This window comes from Sus scrofa, chromosome 6 (assembly GCF_054392235.1).
Source record: "Sus scrofa isolate SSC_HxYL_T2T_F1_AM1 chromosome 6, Sscrofa_HxYL_maternal_Yorkshire_Landrace_v2.0, whole genome shotgun sequence".
In the NCBI taxonomy this organism is placed as follows: Eukaryota; Metazoa; Chordata; class Mammalia; order Artiodactyla; family Suidae; genus Sus; species Sus scrofa.
In genome coordinates, this window is record NC_139388.1 from 83,482,387 (window position 1) to 83,503,513 (window position 21,127).

The 21,127-nt window shown below is 38.6% G+C and overlaps 1 protein-coding gene across 50 annotated transcripts in view; it reads right to left on the minus strand.

Annotated features, from left to right (window-relative positions):
• The window catches only part of EIF4G3 (eukaryotic translation initiation factor 4 gamma 3), a 356,484-nt gene that overhangs the window by 2,923 nt on the left and 332,434 nt on the right, over nucleotides 1–21,127 (minus strand). For all 50 annotated transcript variants that reach the window (XM_084963220.1, XM_021097672.2, XM_084963219.1 and 47 more), the window contains 6 exons: nucleotides 19,648–19,773; nucleotides 17,599–17,680; nucleotides 15,392–15,490; nucleotides 7,443–7,589; nucleotides 2,492–2,573; nucleotides 283–429 (listed from right to left, as the gene is read on the minus strand). In XM_084963220.1, coding sequence (XP_084819346.1) covers nucleotides 283–429; nucleotides 2,492–2,573; nucleotides 7,443–7,589; nucleotides 15,392–15,490; nucleotides 17,599–17,680; nucleotides 19,648–19,773 — 683 coding nt within the window. The remainder of the gene's footprint in view (nucleotides 1–282; nucleotides 430–2,491; nucleotides 2,574–7,442; nucleotides 7,590–15,391; nucleotides 15,491–17,598; nucleotides 17,681–19,647; nucleotides 19,774–21,127) is intronic.

The window sequence follows — 21,127 nt, forward strand, 5'->3', positions numbered from 1 at the left end:
AGTGGTTGACGAATCCGACTAGGAACCATGAGGTTGCGGGTTCGGTCCCTGCCCTTGCTCAGTGGGTTAAGGATCCGGCGTTGCCGTGAGCTGTGGTGTAGGTTGCAGACGTGGCTCAGATCCTGCGTTGCTGTGGCTCTGGGGTAGGCTGTCAGCTGCAGCTCCGATTCGACCCCTAGCCTGGGAAACTCCATGTGCCGTGGGAGCGGCCTAAGAAATAGCAAAGAGACACACACACACAAAAAAAAAAAAAAAAAAAAATGTAGCAAGAGGTAAACTTACTGGCAGGTTGATCAAGTTTTACTATTGATGCTTGTAGTGCATAAAGTGCTTGCAGTTCCTTCTCTGTATCTGAGTCTAGGTACTTGAGTAAGATCGGCACTCTCTGCTTGATAACAGCAGTGTCCACTCGGAAGGTAGAGCAGTCAGCTGGAGGCGACAGAAGAGCTAAGCATTACATTTAAGGCATTAACACACACAGCCATTTTCAATTTTCTGGGTTGACAAAACACATGTGGACTGTAAAGAAAGAGGAAGCAAGGGGGTACAAGGCAAAGATTTTGAAACCCAAAATGGTCTGAAATTCTTTATGGGATATTCTCCCTGAAACAAACAAACAAAAACATGGAGGGGAGATGGAGCTCCCAAAAGTGTGGTGTGGGCAACTCTTTAACCATAGTGAAACAAGGAAAGGGTTTCATGACATTCCAAACTACAAAAGGAACATTAAAAAGGAAATTAAAGTGACAGTTCATATAAATATTTTCAGAAGGTTAAAAGAATTAGAACCCTTTTATTGGTACTAGGAGGAGAAGGACTAACTGTGACAGTGGCAAACAACACATCTAATCTGAGCCTTTTGGGGGAAAGGTACAATAAAAAGAGGCCAAGGAAAGCAGGCTCAGTGCCTATGAAACTGATAGCACTTGCTACCTATACCTAGCCAGAACCCAGACTGGGACGTGAAAGTGCTGCCAGTTTCACCTAGAAGCATGTAGTTTTATTTACTCTCTGAGTTAGCAGTGGGACACAACCCTGTTTTCAAAAGTAGCCTCTGTACTTTACAACTCTAATTTTAAAACACCAAAGTCTTATAGTTCCACAGATAATAGAATTTAAAATTTTTTAATGAAGACTTTCTACTTACCTTGTTATTTTCCTCATTAAAGAACATTGAAAAAAAAAATAATTTAGGAGTTCCCATCGTGGCTCAGCGGAAACGACTCTGACTAGTAAAGACTAATATCCATGAGGATGAAGGTTCCACCCCTGGCCTTACTCAGTGGGTTAAGGATCCGGCGTTGCCATGAGCTATGGTGTAGGTTGCAGACACGGCTCAGATTATGCATTGCTGTGGCTGTGGTACAGGCTGGCAGCTGCAGCTCTGATTCAACCCCTAGCCTAGGAATTTCCACATGCTGCATGTATGACCCATCAAGCAAAAAAAGCAACAACAACAAAAAAAAAAAAAAAAAAAAAAAGGAGGAAAAACATGCATCTGACAAAAACAATCTTAAATTCTGAAGCCATCTTTATAATGATGCAGACCTGAAATTCTGAACAACTTTCGGGCTGATGGATTTCTTTCTTTTTTTTTTTTTTTAATTTCAATGACAAAAATGTGGACTTCCACCTGAGGCATAATGGGTGATCTCATTAAATATTGATTAAAACTATACACAGCTTGGGACATTCAGGGTTTCTACCAATCTGAATCCTACCTATGTAATTCATAAACATCCAATAATATTAACATATAGCAGGAGAAATAATTGGCATTTTTTTTCCTCATATAGGTATTTACATAAAATGGCTTTTCTGTTGAGATTAGCCCTTCACTGGATATGAAATAAGAATACTCAGGAGTTCCCAATGTGGCTCGGCAGTTAAGAACCCAATGTTGTCTCTGTGAGAAGGCCTATTTGGTCTCTGGCCTTACTTAGTGGGTTAAGGATCCAGTGTTGCCAGAAGCTGTGGTGTAGGATACAAATGTGGCTCAGATCTGGTGCTGCTACGGCTGTGGCATGGGCTTCAGCTGCAGCTGCAGCTGCAGCTGTTTCGACCCCTCGCCTGGGAACTTCCATATGCCTCAAGTGGGGCTGTGAAAAGGAAAAAAAAAATTTAAGCTGTTCATTATAATTCTTGAATGGAAGAAGGAGGTGGCTTTGAATGTTGGAGGTGAAAAATAAAGGAAAAATCATATGCAGCAGAGTATAAAACAACCTAAGCAGAGTGTGCCAACTTCCTGCTGAACTAAGGAATACAAAGCACTCAGTAGCTCCTCAGATCTGGGCTCTCTGCAGGCAGAGCTGCTATTCATCCTCCTGCCAGAGAGGGCCAGGCACTGAAGACAGAAATGGCATCCATTCGTGTAGAAATTGAGTTTTATAGGGCAAGTTTTGAAAGCAATATAAACTCTGGCACATATCATCAGCAGCTGACACACTGAGGATTTCAGATGTTAAGAGCTGCCTTCAGAAATGTTACTCACCTATAATTGCTGCTTTACAAACGGCTGTCATTAAAGCTCTAAGGAATGTAGGTGAACTCATCTGGCTTTCATCTAGATTAGCCTGAAATTAAAAGTAAATACAATAGTTAAAGGTAGTTTTGCACACCAGAGAAATTATTTTTCCCTAAACCAGGCTGTCAGGCATTTAAGGGCAGAGAGCATCATGTCAACTTCCTTGTAAAAATCAGTCTTCTGATTCACCAGAAAATATCAGGGCACTGCCAGTTGTGTTTGAAAATGTTCTAAGCAGCAGTATTTCATTTTCAGGGAGGTTACCATTCCCTATCTGCTGTTCATTCAGTTATATAGTCCTGTGTATCACATACATCTGCAAGTATAACCATTTAAAAACATTTTCCCTTCGCAATAAGTAAACCATATTAAGACGATCTATCCAAATCTATAAAGTTGAAAGAACTATACCACAACTACAGAGTATTTTAAAGTCCACTTTCCTAGTAGTATGCAACTATGTTTAGATGTGCCCACGCTGTTTTTTCATCCTAATTTTAATGTGAAACAAACTCTTCAGGCGGTGGTGAGATAACTGTTACTCTTTTCTAAGGATGGCAAAAAAAGATGTATTTAGAGGTAAATTAGAGTAAGTGGGTCCCCAATTTACTTTTTAGTTTATTTCTCTTAAGGTCTGATCTTTTTTCTATAAAACACTATACTAACTCAGATGACCAGCAAAAGGAAAAGAAAAACAAAAGCAGCCATTTTCTAGGCAGGTATTTCAAATATTTTCCCAGAGTTTACATTCCTTATGCCTGTGAATAGAATTAAGGCTTATCTCAGCTTCTTTTACTATTAGGGCATAGTAATTTCTACAGAAAGAATCAGCCTTACAATGACTGGCAAGAAAAAATTAAAGATGTCATTTTAAATGTATGTGTTACAAAGCTAAGAATTTCAAAGATATTTAGAGATCAGTTTAATGTTTATGAATTTTAGAACTGACACAGATTAACTGGCAACTCTCTCTTTGTTGAATACCTAACCTCACATATCACTTGGGAGGAACTGGTAGTTTCTTGAGAGCAGAGCTGAAAGTGGCTAACAAGTCAGAGGGCCAGCTTACTAGCAGAGCTGGACACAGAGGGTCTTGATGAGGTAAGATCTTTCATTACTAATCTTTTCCCACAGGACGGAAACATGTGGTACCATCGCCAACGCTAAGGCTAGGGATGGGGTGGGGTGGAGCTTCATACAAAAGACTTCACAGTGATTTATATGTTATAGCCAGTTGCTGGTATACCTCTTTAAAAAATACTTTATATGTAGGCTAAAGCCAAGGCTGGTCTAGCCCCAGAAATTATTTCTGCACAGTCTAAATGATTATTTTTGAAGAATAAATGAGAGAGTAAAAACACACTGTTACTTCTTAGCTCAACAATACTTCATAAACAGGTTGTAGAGCTGCTTCAACTGAGTATCATTTGAAATTGCCAAAGGATTAGATTTCAAGCAGGCTCTGAGAAAAATAAATTGGCTAAATGTAATTCAATAATAAATACGACTTCCAAATCATGTTTCTTCTGTTTTAAAGAAGCTAACTTGCATATTTTTTCTACCAAATAAAGCCAAATACTATAATTCTAATGTTCAAGAGAAGGAAAGACCAAAGAGATGTGTCAAGAACACGAAAGATTAAGCAAAGATGTTAACAAAAATGGGCAAGAACAAGAAGGAAGATGGGTCTGCTAGCTGAATTGATATGCAAAATCAGATTTACAGAGTACTAGCATCAGACCCAGAGCAATAAACACCTGTATGTATTGTGAACTCAGTGACTATTATTTTTGTCTTCTTGCTCCTTTTTTAAAAGTTACCTTTATTAGGTATAATTTCCATTCAGTAAAATTTACCCTTTGTCATCTCTTTAAGGAGCAGAACTGTTGGTCTGGAGTAGGTAGACTAAAACTAGTAATTTAAAAAATGAAGCCCAATATGGATGAGGAGGTAAAAACAGCATCATTTTGCAATTACAGGAGAAAACAAAAAAACCAAATTGCTGAAATGATGGTGATCTATGAAAAATCACGGGGAAAAAGAATGATGTTAAATATGCGAACATGGACTTGACTTCTGAAACATAAAAGACGATGTATCATGTCAGTAACATACCAGAGGGCCTGATGCTGATTCTATTATAAAATAAATAGCAAACTGTCATATGAATGGTTTAAAGTCTTAGATGATGATGCTAAGAGGAATAAGTTAAGTACAAGAAAAACAAGTTGGGTTAAACTAACCTTCTTTCCTTTTCTAATATGATCAGAATAGAGTAGCTCAGACGGATATAACCTTAACTTCTCTGGGCTTGAGCAAGACACTTGAGAAATTATCTAATAATAGAGATCTCCTTGTGAGCAAGATGAAAAGGCGAACTAGACAGCAGAATGATGTGAAGTAATAAACAAGTCAACAGCTGAAGTGTTGACGGGATGGGATTGGATGGGATTTAGTACCGGAAAGAATGTTGCTTTGTCCTACCCCATTCACACATTTTACTCATAACTTGGATGAGGACAAAGCTGACATATATGCAATACAAGGAAGATACAAAATAAAAAAGGTGGCAAATTTTATGAGCAAGTCAGAATATAAAATGTCCTGGGACTTAAAAAAAGTGTATCTAATTTAAGAAGATAAATATGGACACCATTTTGGTTCAAAAATCAAATGCATGGAGTTCCTGTCGTGGCTCAGTGATTAACAAACCCTACTAGTAACCATGAGGTTAACCATGAGGTTAGGGAATCCAACTAGCATCCAAGAGGATGCAAGCTTGACACCTGGCCTTGCTCACTGGGTTAAGGATCTGGCACTGCCGTGAGCTGTGGTATAGGTCGCAGACGTGGCTCGGATCCCGCGTTGCTGTGGCTCTGGCGTAGGCCAGCGGCTACAGCTCCTATTCGACTGCTTGCCTGGGAACCTCCATATGCCGCAGGTATGGCCCTCAAAAGACAAAAGACAAAAAACAAAAAACCAAAACAAACCAAATGCAATAGGTTCAGGGTGGGAGAGATGTCTAACCTATAGGACATAAAATAATGCGGACTCTAAGACTGAAACAGTAGTTTGAGTTCAGTGTGGTGAGCTTGCCAGAAGCAGAGTTCAAATAAAACAAATTCAAAAGCACCACCTAACTCCATACTGTGACCACATCTGGTGGTCATACTGTTTTTGTTACTTTGAAAGGGATGTTGAAAATCTGGATTATGTTTGTATGAGAGTAAATAGACAAGGGTCTGGATATCAAGATTTCAGGAAGGAATGAAAGAACTTAGAAAGGGAGACAGGGATGTAATGAGAGATTATTTCCCAACTAAGTGAGATGATAGATTTATTATCCTATGGACAGAAGGGAAAATAAGTAAAAAAATCAAACTATCAGAAGCTTCATTATTTCTCAATGCTTGGAAATGGTTAAAAACCCAACTGATTAGAAACAACAACCCATTACAATCCAACAGGATTTATATAAGAAGGAGAGTACTAGATTAGCCCTCCAGTATTCTTTCAACTTGGATTACTATATGACCCCATGGAAATGTGTACAAATAAAACACATCTACATAAAAGTAACTATTTAAAGGAATATAGAAACAGATTAAAGAAAGACATCAACATTCTCCAAAGACGACATACGGATGGCTAACAGGCATACGAAAAAGTGCTCAACATCACTAATTATTAAAGAAAGGCAAATCAAAACTACAATGAGGTACCACCTCACACCAGTCAGAATGGCCATAGTAAGACAACAAAAAATAAATGCTAGAGAGGGTGTGGAGAAAAATACCCTCCTTCACTGTTGGTGAGGATGTAAATTGGTATAACCATTAGGGAAAACAGTAAGGAGGTACCTCAGGAAACTAAATAGAGAGCTACCATATAATCTAGCAATTCCACTGCTGGGCATGTATCCAGACAAAACTTTCACTGAAAAAGATACATGCACCCTATGTTCATAGCAGCAGCACTATTCACAATAGCCAAGACATGGAAACAACCTCAATGTCCATTGACAGATGAATGGATTAAGAAGATGATGCGGTATATATATTACAATGGAATATTACTCAGCCATAAAAAGACAAACTAATGTCATTTGCAGCAACATGGATGGAGCTAGAGACTCTCATATTAAGTGAAATAAGCCAGAAAGAGGTAGACAAATATCATTTAATATCACTTATTTGTGGAATCTAAAATATGGAATAGATGATCCGATCTAAAAGTGACAAACCAACAAACAAACAAAACACAGAAACAGAGCATAGCCAAGAAGAGCAGACTTGGGGTTCAGCAGAGGTGGAAGGGAAGGGAGTGGGAGGGATGGGCATTTTGGGGCTTTGGGGGATGCAAACTGTTATATCTGGAAAGGATATAGAGCACAGAAAAATGTGTGTGATTGGGTCACTTCATTGTACAGCAGAACTTGATGAAACATTGTAAATCAACTATACTTAAAGAAAAAAAGATATCCACAGACTCCACAACAGAGGATAAATAAAGTATAAAATTTTCAGAAAGAGGTATTATTATGAAAATGTAAGGCAACACATTTCATAATAATTATATATAGCTTATTAATTTTACCCAGGGTAATATTTAAAATGTGAAAACATCACGAAATGTGAATTTCTGAAGGGTAAAATGTAGGGTATATTCTAAACTAATAAGAGATTCACAGAAATGGCTTATGTCCTGGGAAAATTTTTAGTTGACTTTAAAAGACTGCGAATTTTATAAAAACAGAAAAACAGCATTAGAGTTTTAAATATACAAACATGTAAGAATAAAAACTAACTTCATGAAAGTTAAAAAACTCCCATTAAGGGAAAGAGTAAATATGTGAATCAAGGGGATCCCAGAAGAATCTTTGCACAGAGATATCAGAGAATGTGTATAGTCTTTATACCTCTACCCAGTCAAAGATCTGCTCATCATTTGCTTTGTCCTCAATAATGAGTTTCTCAAGTCGTTTATATAGCTCTTCCGCTGAGAGTTCTTTCTTTGAAAGTGCTTCGGAGGAACAGGAACTATCAGACTCTATAAAGTCCAACTTCTGAAACACACAATGTTAAACATATTAATATAATTCATTATTATCACCCTGAGAGGCAAAGTCATGCTCTTTCTCTTGTTTTTACAGGAATCCACATGACCAGAAGCCATCCTTTTGTCTATCGTTCTGAAAGATTTCACTCCATTATACTTCTCCCAACCTTTTTTTTTTTTTTTTAACTCTGATTTTCCTTAAAAACAAGCAGCTTACTTCTCCTCCAAATCATTCTGAGCGTCAGTCTTTTTTTATTTTTATTTTTTTCTTTAAGGCCACAAGTGTGGCACATGGAACTTCCAACTCTGGCTTATTTCACTTAACATAAATAATACCCTTGGGTGCTCTGGTCTTGCTCTTATGAGGCAGCGTACGAGTACCAGCAATTTAACCCCCTTTCTGCAGTCTAAGGTTTAATACCACTGCTGCCACAGAACAGCTGCCAAAAACTCTATAGTTTTGGTTTTAAGTCCTTCAAACATCTCCTGACCATTCTGAATCCAAATATGAGAAATGATGTCTTAGATGGATAGTTTAAAAAAATCAATAATAAAAATGATTTTTTATTTTTAAGGTGTAAGGCAATGAGGTATACAAATATGCTTTGCTTTATGAAGCTTCTCTATGCAAAAATCCATAAAGATTAAAATATTAAAGATTATTAACAAGTTTTTCTCTAATATCTTTGAAGACTGATATATTCCTATACCTCCTCGGATCAATAAAGAAAAAATTACCTTGAGTTCTGTGAAAAAAAGTTTTCACTCTCATTTTAGTTGTCCTTACCACTTACACAGCATTTCTTTCTTTTTTTTTTTTTTTTTTTGTCTTTTGTCTTTTTGTCTTTTGTTGTTGTTGTTGCTATTTCTCGGGCCGCTTCCGAGGCATATGGAGGTTCCCAGGCTAGGGGTTGAATCGGAGCTGTAGCCACCAGCCTACACCAGAGCCACAGCAACGCGGGATCCGAGCCGCGTCTGCAACCTACACCACAGCTCACGGCAACGCCGGATAGTTAACCCACTGAGCAAGGGCAGGGACCAAACCCGCAACCTCATGGTTCCTAGTCGGATTCGTTAACCACTGCGCCACGACGGGAACTCCCTACACAGCATTTCTAAACAATGTATTTCTATAAAGTTTTAGCAACATGCTTCAATATCAAAATTTTTCTGATTCAATGTTGATAAATACCCCAACCAGCAAACTTCAATATACACACAAAAATCACAAGATGATGGCCATTAGTTTTTTTAAGAATAGGCATTCAATTTTTCATAACCTTGATATATTCTTCAACTTTGATCTAACACTCTTCGGTGTGTTAGACACCTATATAGAATACTTCTTAAATTGACCCCAAACCTACATAAATAACTTAAGGTTTGAGAGCAATTAACAACAACGTCAAACATGAATTACATTGCTCATTAATAAAATATGACATAAAATATGAAAATGAAAGCCTTTACCACTGCTAAGTGGAGTCAGTGGTGAGCTGTAAAGTTTACACTGGTCACTGGAAAGAAACATTTATTTCTCAGAATCCCTGTATTCTATGCAAGTTATCTGATCTTCCCAGAACTTAGAAGGCTGGGCTTCAACTTTATGGATAGTTCATCACTACCTCTTGCAGAATGAACTAGGGTATCCAGAAAAAAGGGGATTAAAGCAACCATTTTAGAAGAAAGGTGAAAGTCAGGATATGGAAGGCCAAGTTTTCTAGAACTTCCTTCCTTTTTTTTTTTTTTTTTTTAGCTTTTTAGGGCAGCACCCGTAGCATATGGAGGTTCCCAGGCTAGGATTCAAATATGAGCTGTAGCTGCTGGCCTACGCCACAGCCACAGCAATGCAGGATCTAAATGAACTGTGTCTGTGACCTACACCACAGCTTATGGCAACACGGGATCGTTAACCCACTGATCAAGGCCAGGGATTGAACCTGCGTCCTCATGGCTGCTAGTCAGATTCGTTCGCCGCTGAGCCACGACGGGAACTCCTGCAACTTCATTTTTTAAACTGCCTTTTAAACATTTTTATTAACAACAACATCAGCCATAATTAATTGCATTTTGCTTTATGCTCAGTGCTTCTTCTTCTTCTTTTTTTTTTTTTTTTTTCTTTTAGGGCTGTACCTGCAGCATATGGAAGTTCCCAGGCTAGGGGTCGATTTGGAGCTATGACTGCTTGCCTACACCACAGCAATGCGGGATCCGAGCCATATCTGTGACCTATACCACAGCTCACAGCAATGCTCGATCCTTAACCCACTGAGTGGGGCCAGGGCTCGAACCCATATCCTCATGCATGTAGGGTTCATTACTGCTGAGCCACAGCAGGAACTCCTATGCTCGGTGCTTCTTAAACATTATCTCATTTAATCCCATAAAAATTCTAAGGTAGGTATTAATAAGCATTCATAAGTAATAAATCTAAAGCTTAGAGAAATAATTTGCTTAAAGTCACATTAAGTGGCAGAAAACTAGAATCTGAAGCCAGGTTCCTTTGCCTTCAAATCAGGGTGCCATGCTTTCATTTCTCTTGGATATACACCCACAACTCAATTGCTAGGTCTTATGGGAATTCTATAAGAAGCCATCTTTACGTAGTTATTTTCATAAAATATAAATTTATACAATATTTGCCCATTAAACAAATCTATAACTATTATTACAGATTTGCCTTTTAAATCATGTAGTTAACAAAAAGAGGAACTACAAACCAAAAACACAGTAATATTTGCTTTTACATTTACCTGTGTGGTTACCTCTACCAGTTATCTATATTTTTTCATGTGGCTTTGAGTTACATTCTAGTGTCCTTTTGCTTCAGCCTGAAAAAATCACTTTAGCATCTCCTGTAGGGTAGGTCTACTGGTGACTAACTTGCTTAGCTTTTATCTAGTAATGTCTTAATTTCTTCCCCATTTTTGTTGTAAACACTGCCAGATATGAACAGTTTTTAAAGTTCAATACTTTAATTATAATCATTCCAGTGTCTTCTGACCATCAAAGTTTCTGAGGAGAAATTGGCTGTTAATCTTATTGAGGCTTCTATGAGTCATTTCTCTGTTGCTGGCAAGATTTCTTCTATGTTTCATTATAATACATCTTTTTTAAAATCTATGTGGTCCCATTATCAAGCCACAGAGCAGTTCCATTATCAAAATTACAGGAAGCAGTTAGTTAATGGGACTGTGAGAAAAGTATTGTCCCACACACAGTAATATGCATCTGGTAGAGTTTTCCATTCATCTGTCAATTGTTTTCACAAGATTAGCAATAAAAAACACAACCTAAAACACATTTGACCCTTGACCCCCCCCCCACAAAAATTGGTCTTTGTTTTTTCTCAGAAGACAGGATGTCCCAAGAGTGACAAGGTAGGAGCCAATCCTCTGAGTCTTTTCTTCAACCATCCCACCAACTGCTCTTTATTTCTTACTTATTTTATTTTATTGTCTTTTTAGGGCTGCCACCATGGCATATGGAGATTCCCAGGGTAGGGGTCCAATTGGAACTATAGCCGCCAGCCTACACCAGAGCCACAACAATGCAAGATCCAAGCCATGTCTGCAACCTACACCACATCTCATGGCAACGCCACAGCCTTAACCCACTGAGCGAGGCCAGGGATCAAATCTGCAACCTCATCGTTCCTAGTTGGATTCGTTTCCACTGCACCACGAGGAACTCCCCCAAAATATCTTAAAAATCTCTTTTATGATTTCTTGTTTGACTCATGAATTATTTAGAAGTGTGCTATTAGGTTTCTAAATATGTGTTACTCTTTCTTTCTTCATTCCTTCCCTTCCTCTTTTTTTTTTTTTTTTTTTTTTGCTTTTATTCAGCCACACCTGTGGCATATGAAATTTCCTGGGCCAGGGATCGAACCTAAGCCAGAGCTGTGACCTATGCCCCTGGTGCAGCAACACCAGCTCCTTAACCCACTGTGCCAGGCTGGGGATCGAACTGGTGCCTCCACAGAGACAAGCCAGATCATTAACACACTGTACCACACTGGGAACTCCTGTGTTGCTTTTATTCTTTTTTTTTTAAATTTTTTAAATAATGATTTTTATTCTTTCCATTATAGCTGATTTATTACAGTGTTCTGTCAATTTTCTACTGCACAGCAAGGTGACCCAGCCGCACACACATGTATACATTCTTTTTTCTCATATTATCATGCTCCATCACAAGTGACCCGACATAGTTCCCAGTGTTATACAGCAGGATCTCATTGCTTATCCATCCAAGGCAACAGTGTCCATCTATCAACCCCAAATTCCCAGTCCATCCCACTCCCTCCCCCTCCCTCTTGGCAACCACAAGTATATTCTCCAAGTCCATGATTTTCTTTTCTGTGGAAAGGTTCATTTGTGCCATGTATTAGATTACAGATATAAGTGATATCATATGGTATTTGTCTTTCTCTTTCTGACTTACTTCACTTAGTATGAGAGTCTCTAGTTCCATCCATGCTGCTGCAAATAGCACTATTTTGTTCTTTTTTATCACTGAGTAGTATTTCCATTGTGTATATATACCACATCTTCTTAATCCATTCATCTGTTGATGGACATTGAGGTTGTTTCCATGTCTTGGCTAATGTGAATAGTGCTGCAATGAACACACGGGTGTATGTGTATTTTTCAAGGAAAGTTTTGTCTGGATATATGCCCGAGAGTGGGATTGCTGGGTCACATGGTAGTTCTATGTATAGTTTTCTAAGGTACCTCCATACTGTTTTCCATAGTGGTTGTACCAATTTACATTCCCACCAACAGTGTAGGAGGGTTCCCTTTTCTCCACATCCTCTCCAACATTTGATGTTGAGCATTTTTTCACTGTATAAAGCCATCTGCATATCTTCTTTGGAGAAATGTCTATTCAGGTCTTTTGCCCATTTTTCAATTGGGTTGTTGGCTTTTTTGCTGTTGAGTTGTCTAAGTTGTTTGTATACTTTAGAGATTAAGCCCTTGTCAGTTGCGTCATTTGCAACTATTCTCTCCCATTCTGTATGTTGTCTTTTTGTTTCTTTTATGGTTTCCTTTGTGTTCTTATTCTTAAAGGTTAGTTTATCTGGAAGTCAATTCTAGACTAGTTGGTATATTCTCCACACTATAAGATTATATCGCCATCTTTCGTTGCTATCTATGTATACTCTGATAACAAGTGGCTTTCATTGTTGCTATTGAAAAGTCTGTTTTTCCTTTGTAGGTAATGTGCTGCTTCTTTCTAGCTACTTTAAACACTTTTTTTTTTGATATTATGCAGTTTCATGAAAATGTAATTATCCCATGTGGTATATATATGCTTTTATATACATCCATATATTCTTCAGTTCTGCAAAAGTCTCAGCCAGAGTCTCTTCAAATATTGTTTCTTCTTTATTCACTCTATTTTCCCTTCTGGGACTCCAATCAGACACATGTTAGACTTTCTCATAACATCTCTTATAATTCTACTTAGTTTCTTTCTTTCTTTGTTTTTTAATATCTGCCTAGTCAGTTTGTCTAGTTTCTTCAAGACTGCTCATTTCTGTGATTCTCTCTTTTAAAAATAGTGTTATTTTATATTCTGAGAGATAACTGCATTATCTCAAGTCTTTGGAGTCTATTTCTGGCACTGACTGTCCGTTTACTCTCATTCACTTATTCCACTGTATGTTAAGTGAATTCATATATTCAAATAATGTTAATTTGTAGAAAAGAAGAGGTATGTTGAGGATGTTTTCTCCAAAGAGCACTTTGGTTTGAGGCTTCTTAGAGTCAGGGTAATATTGAACTGGGACCATTTCAACTTCTTCCAAGATCTCTGGCAGCACTTCACATGTGTTTATTGCTCAGAGTTCAGATTTCACCTTTAGCATTTTTTCCCCTTTATTCTTTTTCTTACTTGGAAGTTTCTTCCACTTTCTATGAGCCCAGCAATGTAAGATAAATTATGCCTCAAGTAGGTTCTTATCATGGTGGAAGTGCTCCCCAGTGTATCTAAACTATAACCAAAGGGAAGCTAAAGTCCACAGTTCATCTAATGTTTTTAACTAGCTTAAATACATCCAGTTCAAAATACACCTACTTTAAAGTCATTTTCAGATTGCTTTATTATTTTTTTTTTACCTCAGAGTGACTTTTTTTCTCTTATTGCTGATTTTGGTGGCTCTTATTAGCATTTTTTTTTTTTTTTTTTTTTTGGTCTTTTTGCCATTTCTTGGGCTGCTCCCACAGCATATGGAGGTTCCCAGGCTAGGGGTTGAATTGGAGCTGTACCCGCCGGCCTACGCCAGAGCCACAGCAACTCGGGATCCAAGCTGCATCTGCGACCTACACCACAGCTCACGGCAATGCCGGATCGTTAACCCACTGAGCAAGGGCAGGGATTGAACCCACAACCTCATGGTTCCTAGTCGGATTCGTTAACCACTGCGTCATGATGGGAACTCCCTTATTAGCATTTATTTTCCTCAGATGTTTATGATTTGGATTTGCAGGATCATTTTGAGAGGGAGTTTCCTGTTTTCTTGTTCTCTCACTGTTCCTGGTATAAGTTAGTTTTTTCTTTCTTTCTTTCTTTGCTTTTTAGGGCTGCACCTGTGGCATATGGATGTTCCCATGCAAGGGGTCAAAATCAGAGTGTAGCTGTTGGCCTACACCACAGCCACAGCAACGCTGGATCTTCTGTGGCCTACAGCACAGCTCACAGCTATGCCGGATCCTTAACACACTGAGCGGGGCCAGGGATTGAACCCACATCCTAATGATACTAGCTGAGTTTGTTACTGCTGAGCCACACAATGGGAACTTCTGGTGTAAGTTTTATAGTTGCCTCTATTTGATCCCCTACAATTCTTTACTTATGACCAGATAATATTGACGATGGAGTTTTCTTCCTTGTTGTGGATTTCTGGACCAAGTTACCAAGTAGGTAGGCAGCTTAGCTAAGGTTCTGCCAATAAGACTGTATATTTCCTTGGACTTCTTTATTTTATGCTTAGTGACATGCAGTAAGCCCGGCTCCAATCTTCTACCTTATAAGAGGCATCTAGGAGTTCCTGTCGTGGCGCAGTGGTTAATGAATCTGAATAGGAACCATGAGGTTTTGGGTTCAATCCCTGCCCTTGCTCAGCGGGTTAACGATCCGGCATTGCCGTGAGCTGTGGTGTAGGTCACAGACGTGGCTCGGATCCCGAGTTGCTGTGGCTCTGGCGTAGGCCGGCGGGTACAGCTCCAATTCAACTCCTAGCCTGGGAACCTCCATATGCTGCGGGAGCAGCCCTAGAAAAGGCAAAAAGACAAAAAAAAAAAAAAAAAAAAAAAAAAAAAAAAAGAGGCATCTAGTCCCTATTACCCCACAGAAATAACTTCTGGCTGTCTCTGCTTTCTGACCCAGAGCTCAGACAATGTATGGTTTTAGCCTTATTATCCCTGCTTTATTTATCAATTTCACTACTGGTTTATAGAGAAAAGTAGCTTATTATGTAAGTGTGGCTAAGTCCTTAAGGTTTTAAAAATTTTTTATCTGTATCTAATGAATGCATAAACAAAAAGCCACGACAAGTTAAAAGTTGCCTAGTGAGAATTGTGATCGATTCTGATGAGAGGTTAGAAAATATTTATCATTAGGAATCATCAAGTCTTTTATAGTGTAAAGTGGCCTTAAAGCATGGTCTTCAAGTGACATTTTGACCATGATTCCTATTTTATTCTAATTTTATTAACTGGAATACTAATAAAATTACCTTTATTTCTTCTAAAAAACAGAGCAACTACTATCAAACAGGAAGGCATAAGTCTTGCTCTAACTCACCTGCTCCAAGAGAAAATTATGTACATCTTCCCCTTCTGGTAAAAAGTCCTTCCAGCTGAGGTCAGCTTCCCTCCATAAGGCTCCCACTTTCTTATGGCTCTAAAACAGAGATAAGTCCAATCCATTTACTCTTACATTGGAAGGAGAAAAAAAAGGTTTGCTCGATGTCAAGAGTACAGAATTGTGAAAGCTAAAACATTAAAGCATTTCCTTGCTATGATGTTAATTTCTTAGTACCCTCAGCTTTCAATGAAGATGTCTGAATGTACATAAATGTAATGGTAAATGAACTATAGTTCTTAAGGTTCAATAATTTCTTTTACCAGATGACTAATTTGGGGATCTGCAAGCTGGTGTTTGGGGTTTATGAATATAATCACCTAAAAAGAGTCTGATGCACAAAGCTTTTAAGTTCAAAACTGTCTCTTTTCCTGGATAGTGCTATATGCAATTGCTATTCGATAAACCTCCCTGGAATCCCTCTTCATAGTAGTAGATTATGATTACACTATCTAACATGAGAATGACTAAGGAAATCATGGCTCCTGAACCAGGAATGAGAACTACTTCAAGGGCAAGAAGAAGCGTAAGGCTGAGAACAAGAAACAGAAAAGAGCTGCTGTCAGCGGGAAAACTGACAAGAAGGTGCAAGTACACTGCCTTTACAAAGTCACTGATAAAGGAAAATGTTAGGCTTTGAGGCTGCAACTGTCATCTAAGGAACATGTACTAGTTATTTCATAGACTAACTTGCCCAAGGCAGAGCTAATAACTTGGCAGAGCCAGGATTTAAACTCAGGCTAATTCCAGAGTTTATGTTATAAGAGGACCTTGTTTTAGTTAGGAGAAGTGAAAATCTGCTTTCTGCATGTACAAATTAAAGTTAACAGGAATTTGAATTTGAAGGACTAAAGTCAAGTAGGTAGAAGAGGAGGAGAAAATTTTGGATCTACAAATCAGGATTCAATAAAAACTTCAGGGCCATCAAGTAGGGTGCTAATAACAAATAGTAATCAACTGGAACTAGAGATGAGGCTATTTAGTACACCTATCTATGAATGACTATTACACAAATGTGATACAGAAGGACTTCTGTAGATTCAGAGGGAGAAAAGTAAGCTAATTTTTTTTTTATCAGTGCCTTCTAAACAATAAAATCTATCATCCCAATATCTGTGGCTCTGATTTGACTAAGTCAGAAATCACTCCAGAATTTTCTTATGTGAGATGTTTCGATGTTTCTCATCCCAGGAGTTATACCCCCTTTGTGAAGCTGTATCACTTTCCCAAACCTCTCAGACCTCCAACAGAGCACTGATATACTCTTTTGAAACTATTGGTTTTAGACAGGTCGTCTGTCTCCTCTCCAGTATATGAATTCTTTGAAGGTTTAGTTATCTTTGTAGACTAAGATCCTAGCATAGAGTTTTGCAGAGAATTATGCAGTATTTATTAAAATAAATAACTTTAAGACAGAAATTCACAATCCTGCAGAATAATTTTTACCACCTATTTTTAATGAGATTACCTAGCCTTTGACCCCCAAATAATAACATTAAATCATTTCATATATCCTATCTTTCTCCGAAAATGGAGTTTTAATTGTAATCCATTCAAAAGTATAAATAATATAGCCATTCTGTTTCAATGGAAGATAAAACCATTATCCACAAATAAAACACATCTTGAGATTTCTTTAGAATTTTACCAAATCTAGGTGAGAATAGACAATTCCTTCCTAAATTACAGGAAATCAAAAGGATAAATATACCCCTGGGAGAAACTAGATTGAACCAGAGACTTCATTTTTTTTTTTTTTTGTCTCTTTTAGGGCCACACCTGTGGCATTTGTAAGTTCCCTGGCTAGGGGTCCAACTGGAGCCAAAGCTGCTGGCCTACACTGCAGCTATAGCAATGCTAGATCCAAGCTGCATCTGAAACCTACATTGCAGCTTTCGGCAACGCCGGATTCTTAACGCCCTGAGGGAAGCCAGGGATTGAACCCACATCCTTACGGACACTAGTCAGGTTCTTAACCCACTGAGCCACAACAGGAACTCCTTCATTCATTTTTTTTTTTTTTAAACAAATAATAAAAGTTCACAGAATTACTTGCACAGCAATACTTAAGCTTTTCATAGATAACCCAAGATCAAAATCACTATACCTAATATGCTAGTGAGCCTGACACTCAGTTTAACACTCACCATTTGTTTGCATAGAAGGTGTAATATTTCAGAAAGCAAGACTCCAGCTCTTCCGACAGGAATTAAAGGTTTGGTAAACTCTCTGTAAAAGATAGGAGTAGTGATTAAGTACCTCTGAACAAATTCGCTCTTCTAGAACAATAAGCAAACAACATGTGCTAAAAGAACACATACAGAGCAATCTAAATAATACTGGGCAAGCAAACCTCAACAACACGCTCTAAGTGATAATGTTCAGTGCAAGTAGGTCCAGAGCCTTCGGGTTCACTTTATGCTTCATGAAGAAGCCGAAAAGAGACTAGAATTCTTGGATTTTGCTTCTTTCTTTAATTGCTTCAGTGATAGAAGCAATGCAATGATCAGTCTCACTTAATAATCTGTTTATTTGTAGAAGCTCCACATTAAGCCAAAAGGAGAGAAGCACCTTAGGAAACAGGGAGCTGTGAGACTTAGTTATGAAGTATTTCTAAAAAAGGAAGTTTTTTTTTTTTTTTTTTAGAATATGAATAAAACAGATAGGAATCAACTTTCTCACGGTCTAAATCAGTATGTTCCAAACTGTGTTCCACAGGGTTATCAATAATTATTCCTCAAAAAAGATCCTACAGTCAATTAAGTGAAGCAATGCTGAGTTAGACAAAGCTAAATAGTTTTCATTTGTTGTTTAGTTTTACTATAAGATTCTCATAACCTTTAATGTGCTATATAATATACTTCATGAGGAGTTCCAGTCGTGGCTCAGTGGTTAACAAATCCAACTAGGAACCATGGGGTTGAGGTTTCGATCCCTGGCCCCACTCAGTGGGTTAGGGATCTGGCGTTGCCATGGGCTGTGGTGTGGGTCGCAGACACGGCTTGGATCCTGCGTTGCTGTGGCTGCGGTGTAGGCCAGCGGTTACAGATCTGATTGGACCCCTAGCCTGGGAACCTTCATATGCCATGAGTGTGGCCCTAGAAAAGATAAAAAAAAAATTACTTCATGAGTTTTGAAGTACAGGGACACAAAGGAATGCACAGTTTGATTAACTACTAATGTTTTGAAGAAAAGTTGGGGAAATACTAGTCCATACAAAGCAGCAATAATTTCCCACTCATATCCAAATCTAGGAATGCCTGAAATCTCTGTCCTCCTTTTTTTTTTTGGCTGTACCCACGGCATGTGGAAGTTCCTGGGCCAGGGACTAAACCGGTGTCGTAGTTGTAACTGTCTGTGCCATAGCTGCTGCAATGCCAGATCCTTAACCTGATGTGGCACAAGGCATCTTCCTTAGTTCCTTTTATAACAACCTAAACATGTGCTATGCAGGTACCACAGTCTGACAAGTTGTTATATGAAAACACAACTTCTTAAGGCATTGGAGCAATGACAGACATAAAAGTCAGATTAACATTAAGCTTCTAGGAGCAATCATCTTCCAGTTACATGATTCTGGAGCCAAAACAAACCTTAATGGATCATAAGGCTGTTCTACCCCATCACTTCTTCAATATAGATAAATTTAACATTTTAATACTGACATTAGAAGTCTTTTTCTTTTTTTTGGCAGCACTTGCAGCATGCAGAAATTCCCAGGTCAGAGACTGAACCCTTGCCACAGCAGTGACAAAAGCAGAGCCTTAACCAACTGAGCCACATGGGAACTTAAAAGTCTTAGAGAGTGAAAGGCTGTGTTCAAGAGTCTCCAGAGACACTAAGGAAGGACACTATGCTAAAAAAGCAGCTGATAAGCTCTGAGTTAGTTTAATTAAATATACATCAAAAGAGGAGTTCCCATTGTGGCTCAGTGGTTAATGAATCCAGCTATGAACCATGAGGTTGCAGGTTCGATCTCTGGCCTTGCTCAGTCAGTCAAGGATCTGGCGTTGCCATGAGCTGTGGTGTAGGTCGCAGACATGGCTCAGATCCTGCGTTGCTGTGGCTCTGGCTACAGCTCCTATTAGACCCCTAGCCTGGGAACCCCCTCTATACGGTGCAGATGTAGCCCTAAAAAAAAAAAAATATATATATATATATATATATATATCTCAAAAGAAACAAGTACAACTCACATGATAAGTTCTCTCATGGAGATTCCGCCTTCTTTTAACATGGGGGTCACCAATTCAGCAAGGTACAACCAAATATGGGGAATATCAATGGCCATGTCATCTGCCAATTCCAATGTTTCTGAAAAACTGGAAAAGAATAAGAAAAAGTTCACATGCAAATGTAATTCAGAAGTTAAGATTAAATAGACTAAAAATCAGTGAGCCAATAAATTTACTTCTTTAACACCTCTGTTCTAGGCATCAAGTAAACAAGTTTTTGCTCTCAAAGAGCTTATGTTAGTGTGGGGAGAAAAACAAACAAAAGCATACATGCAGACAGGGTCAATTCTCTGACCAATATCAACCATGGTGCTGGGATATCCCTAGAGGGTCATCGGAAAATACCGCTGTTTGGAAGTGACGTTTCAAGACTTAAAATGATGAAAAAAAGGCAGTTGTGAAAGTCTAGGGTAACAAGCTATTCCGCTTTATCTCACACTATAAAGAATTCATCACAGTTAAGGAGATCCCATCGTGGTGCAGAGGAAATGAATCTGACTAGGAGCCATGACACTGAGGGTTTGATCCCTGGCCTTGCTCAGCAGGTCAAGGATCCGTCATTGCCGTGAGCTGTGGTATAGGTCATAGATGCAGCCTGGATTTGGTGTTGCTGTGGCTGTGGCACAGGCCGGTGGCTACAGGTCTGATTCGACCCCTAGCCTGGGAAGCTCCATATGCCAAGGGTGCAGCCCAAAAAGACAAAAAGAGGAAAAAAAAAAAAAGAATTCATTACAGTTGAGTATCACATCCTCTGTGTCAGCTAGAAGCACTGCCTAAAAACTTAGTATACGGCAGACCAGATACAAAAGAGAAGAAAAACACAAATCTTTGTCACTGAGGAGATTACAATGGGGAAAAAACTGGATGGATACAAAAGAGTCTGATAGGAGTTCCCATCGTGGCACAGTGGCTATAGCTCTGATTAGACCCCTAGCCTGGGAACTTCCATATGTGGCGGGAGCGGCCCTAGAAAAGGCAAAAAGCCAAAAAAAAAAAAAAAAAAAATCAAAAACACACACACACAAAAAAAGATTCTGATAATGATACTGAATGACATCATCATTATGACATGTAACAAACTGTTCAAGCTCTAAGGAAAAGCTAATGGTTTCAGGCTTTTATGCTATGAAATATTTCGGAATGTAAAGTAAAATAAATGGAATTTTATTTAAAAAAATTATTATTATTATTATTATCATTATTATTTTGCTTTATAGGGCCATGCCTGCAGTACACAGAAGTTCCGGGGCTAGGGACTGAATTGGAGTTACAGCTGCCGGCCTACACCACAGCCACAGCCATAGCCACGAGGGATCTGAGCCTTGTCTGTGACCTACAATGCAGCTCACGGCAATGCCGGATCCTTAACCCACTGAGTGAGGCCAGAGATTGAACCCACGTCCTTATGGATACAGGTTGGGTTCATTTCTACTGAGCCACA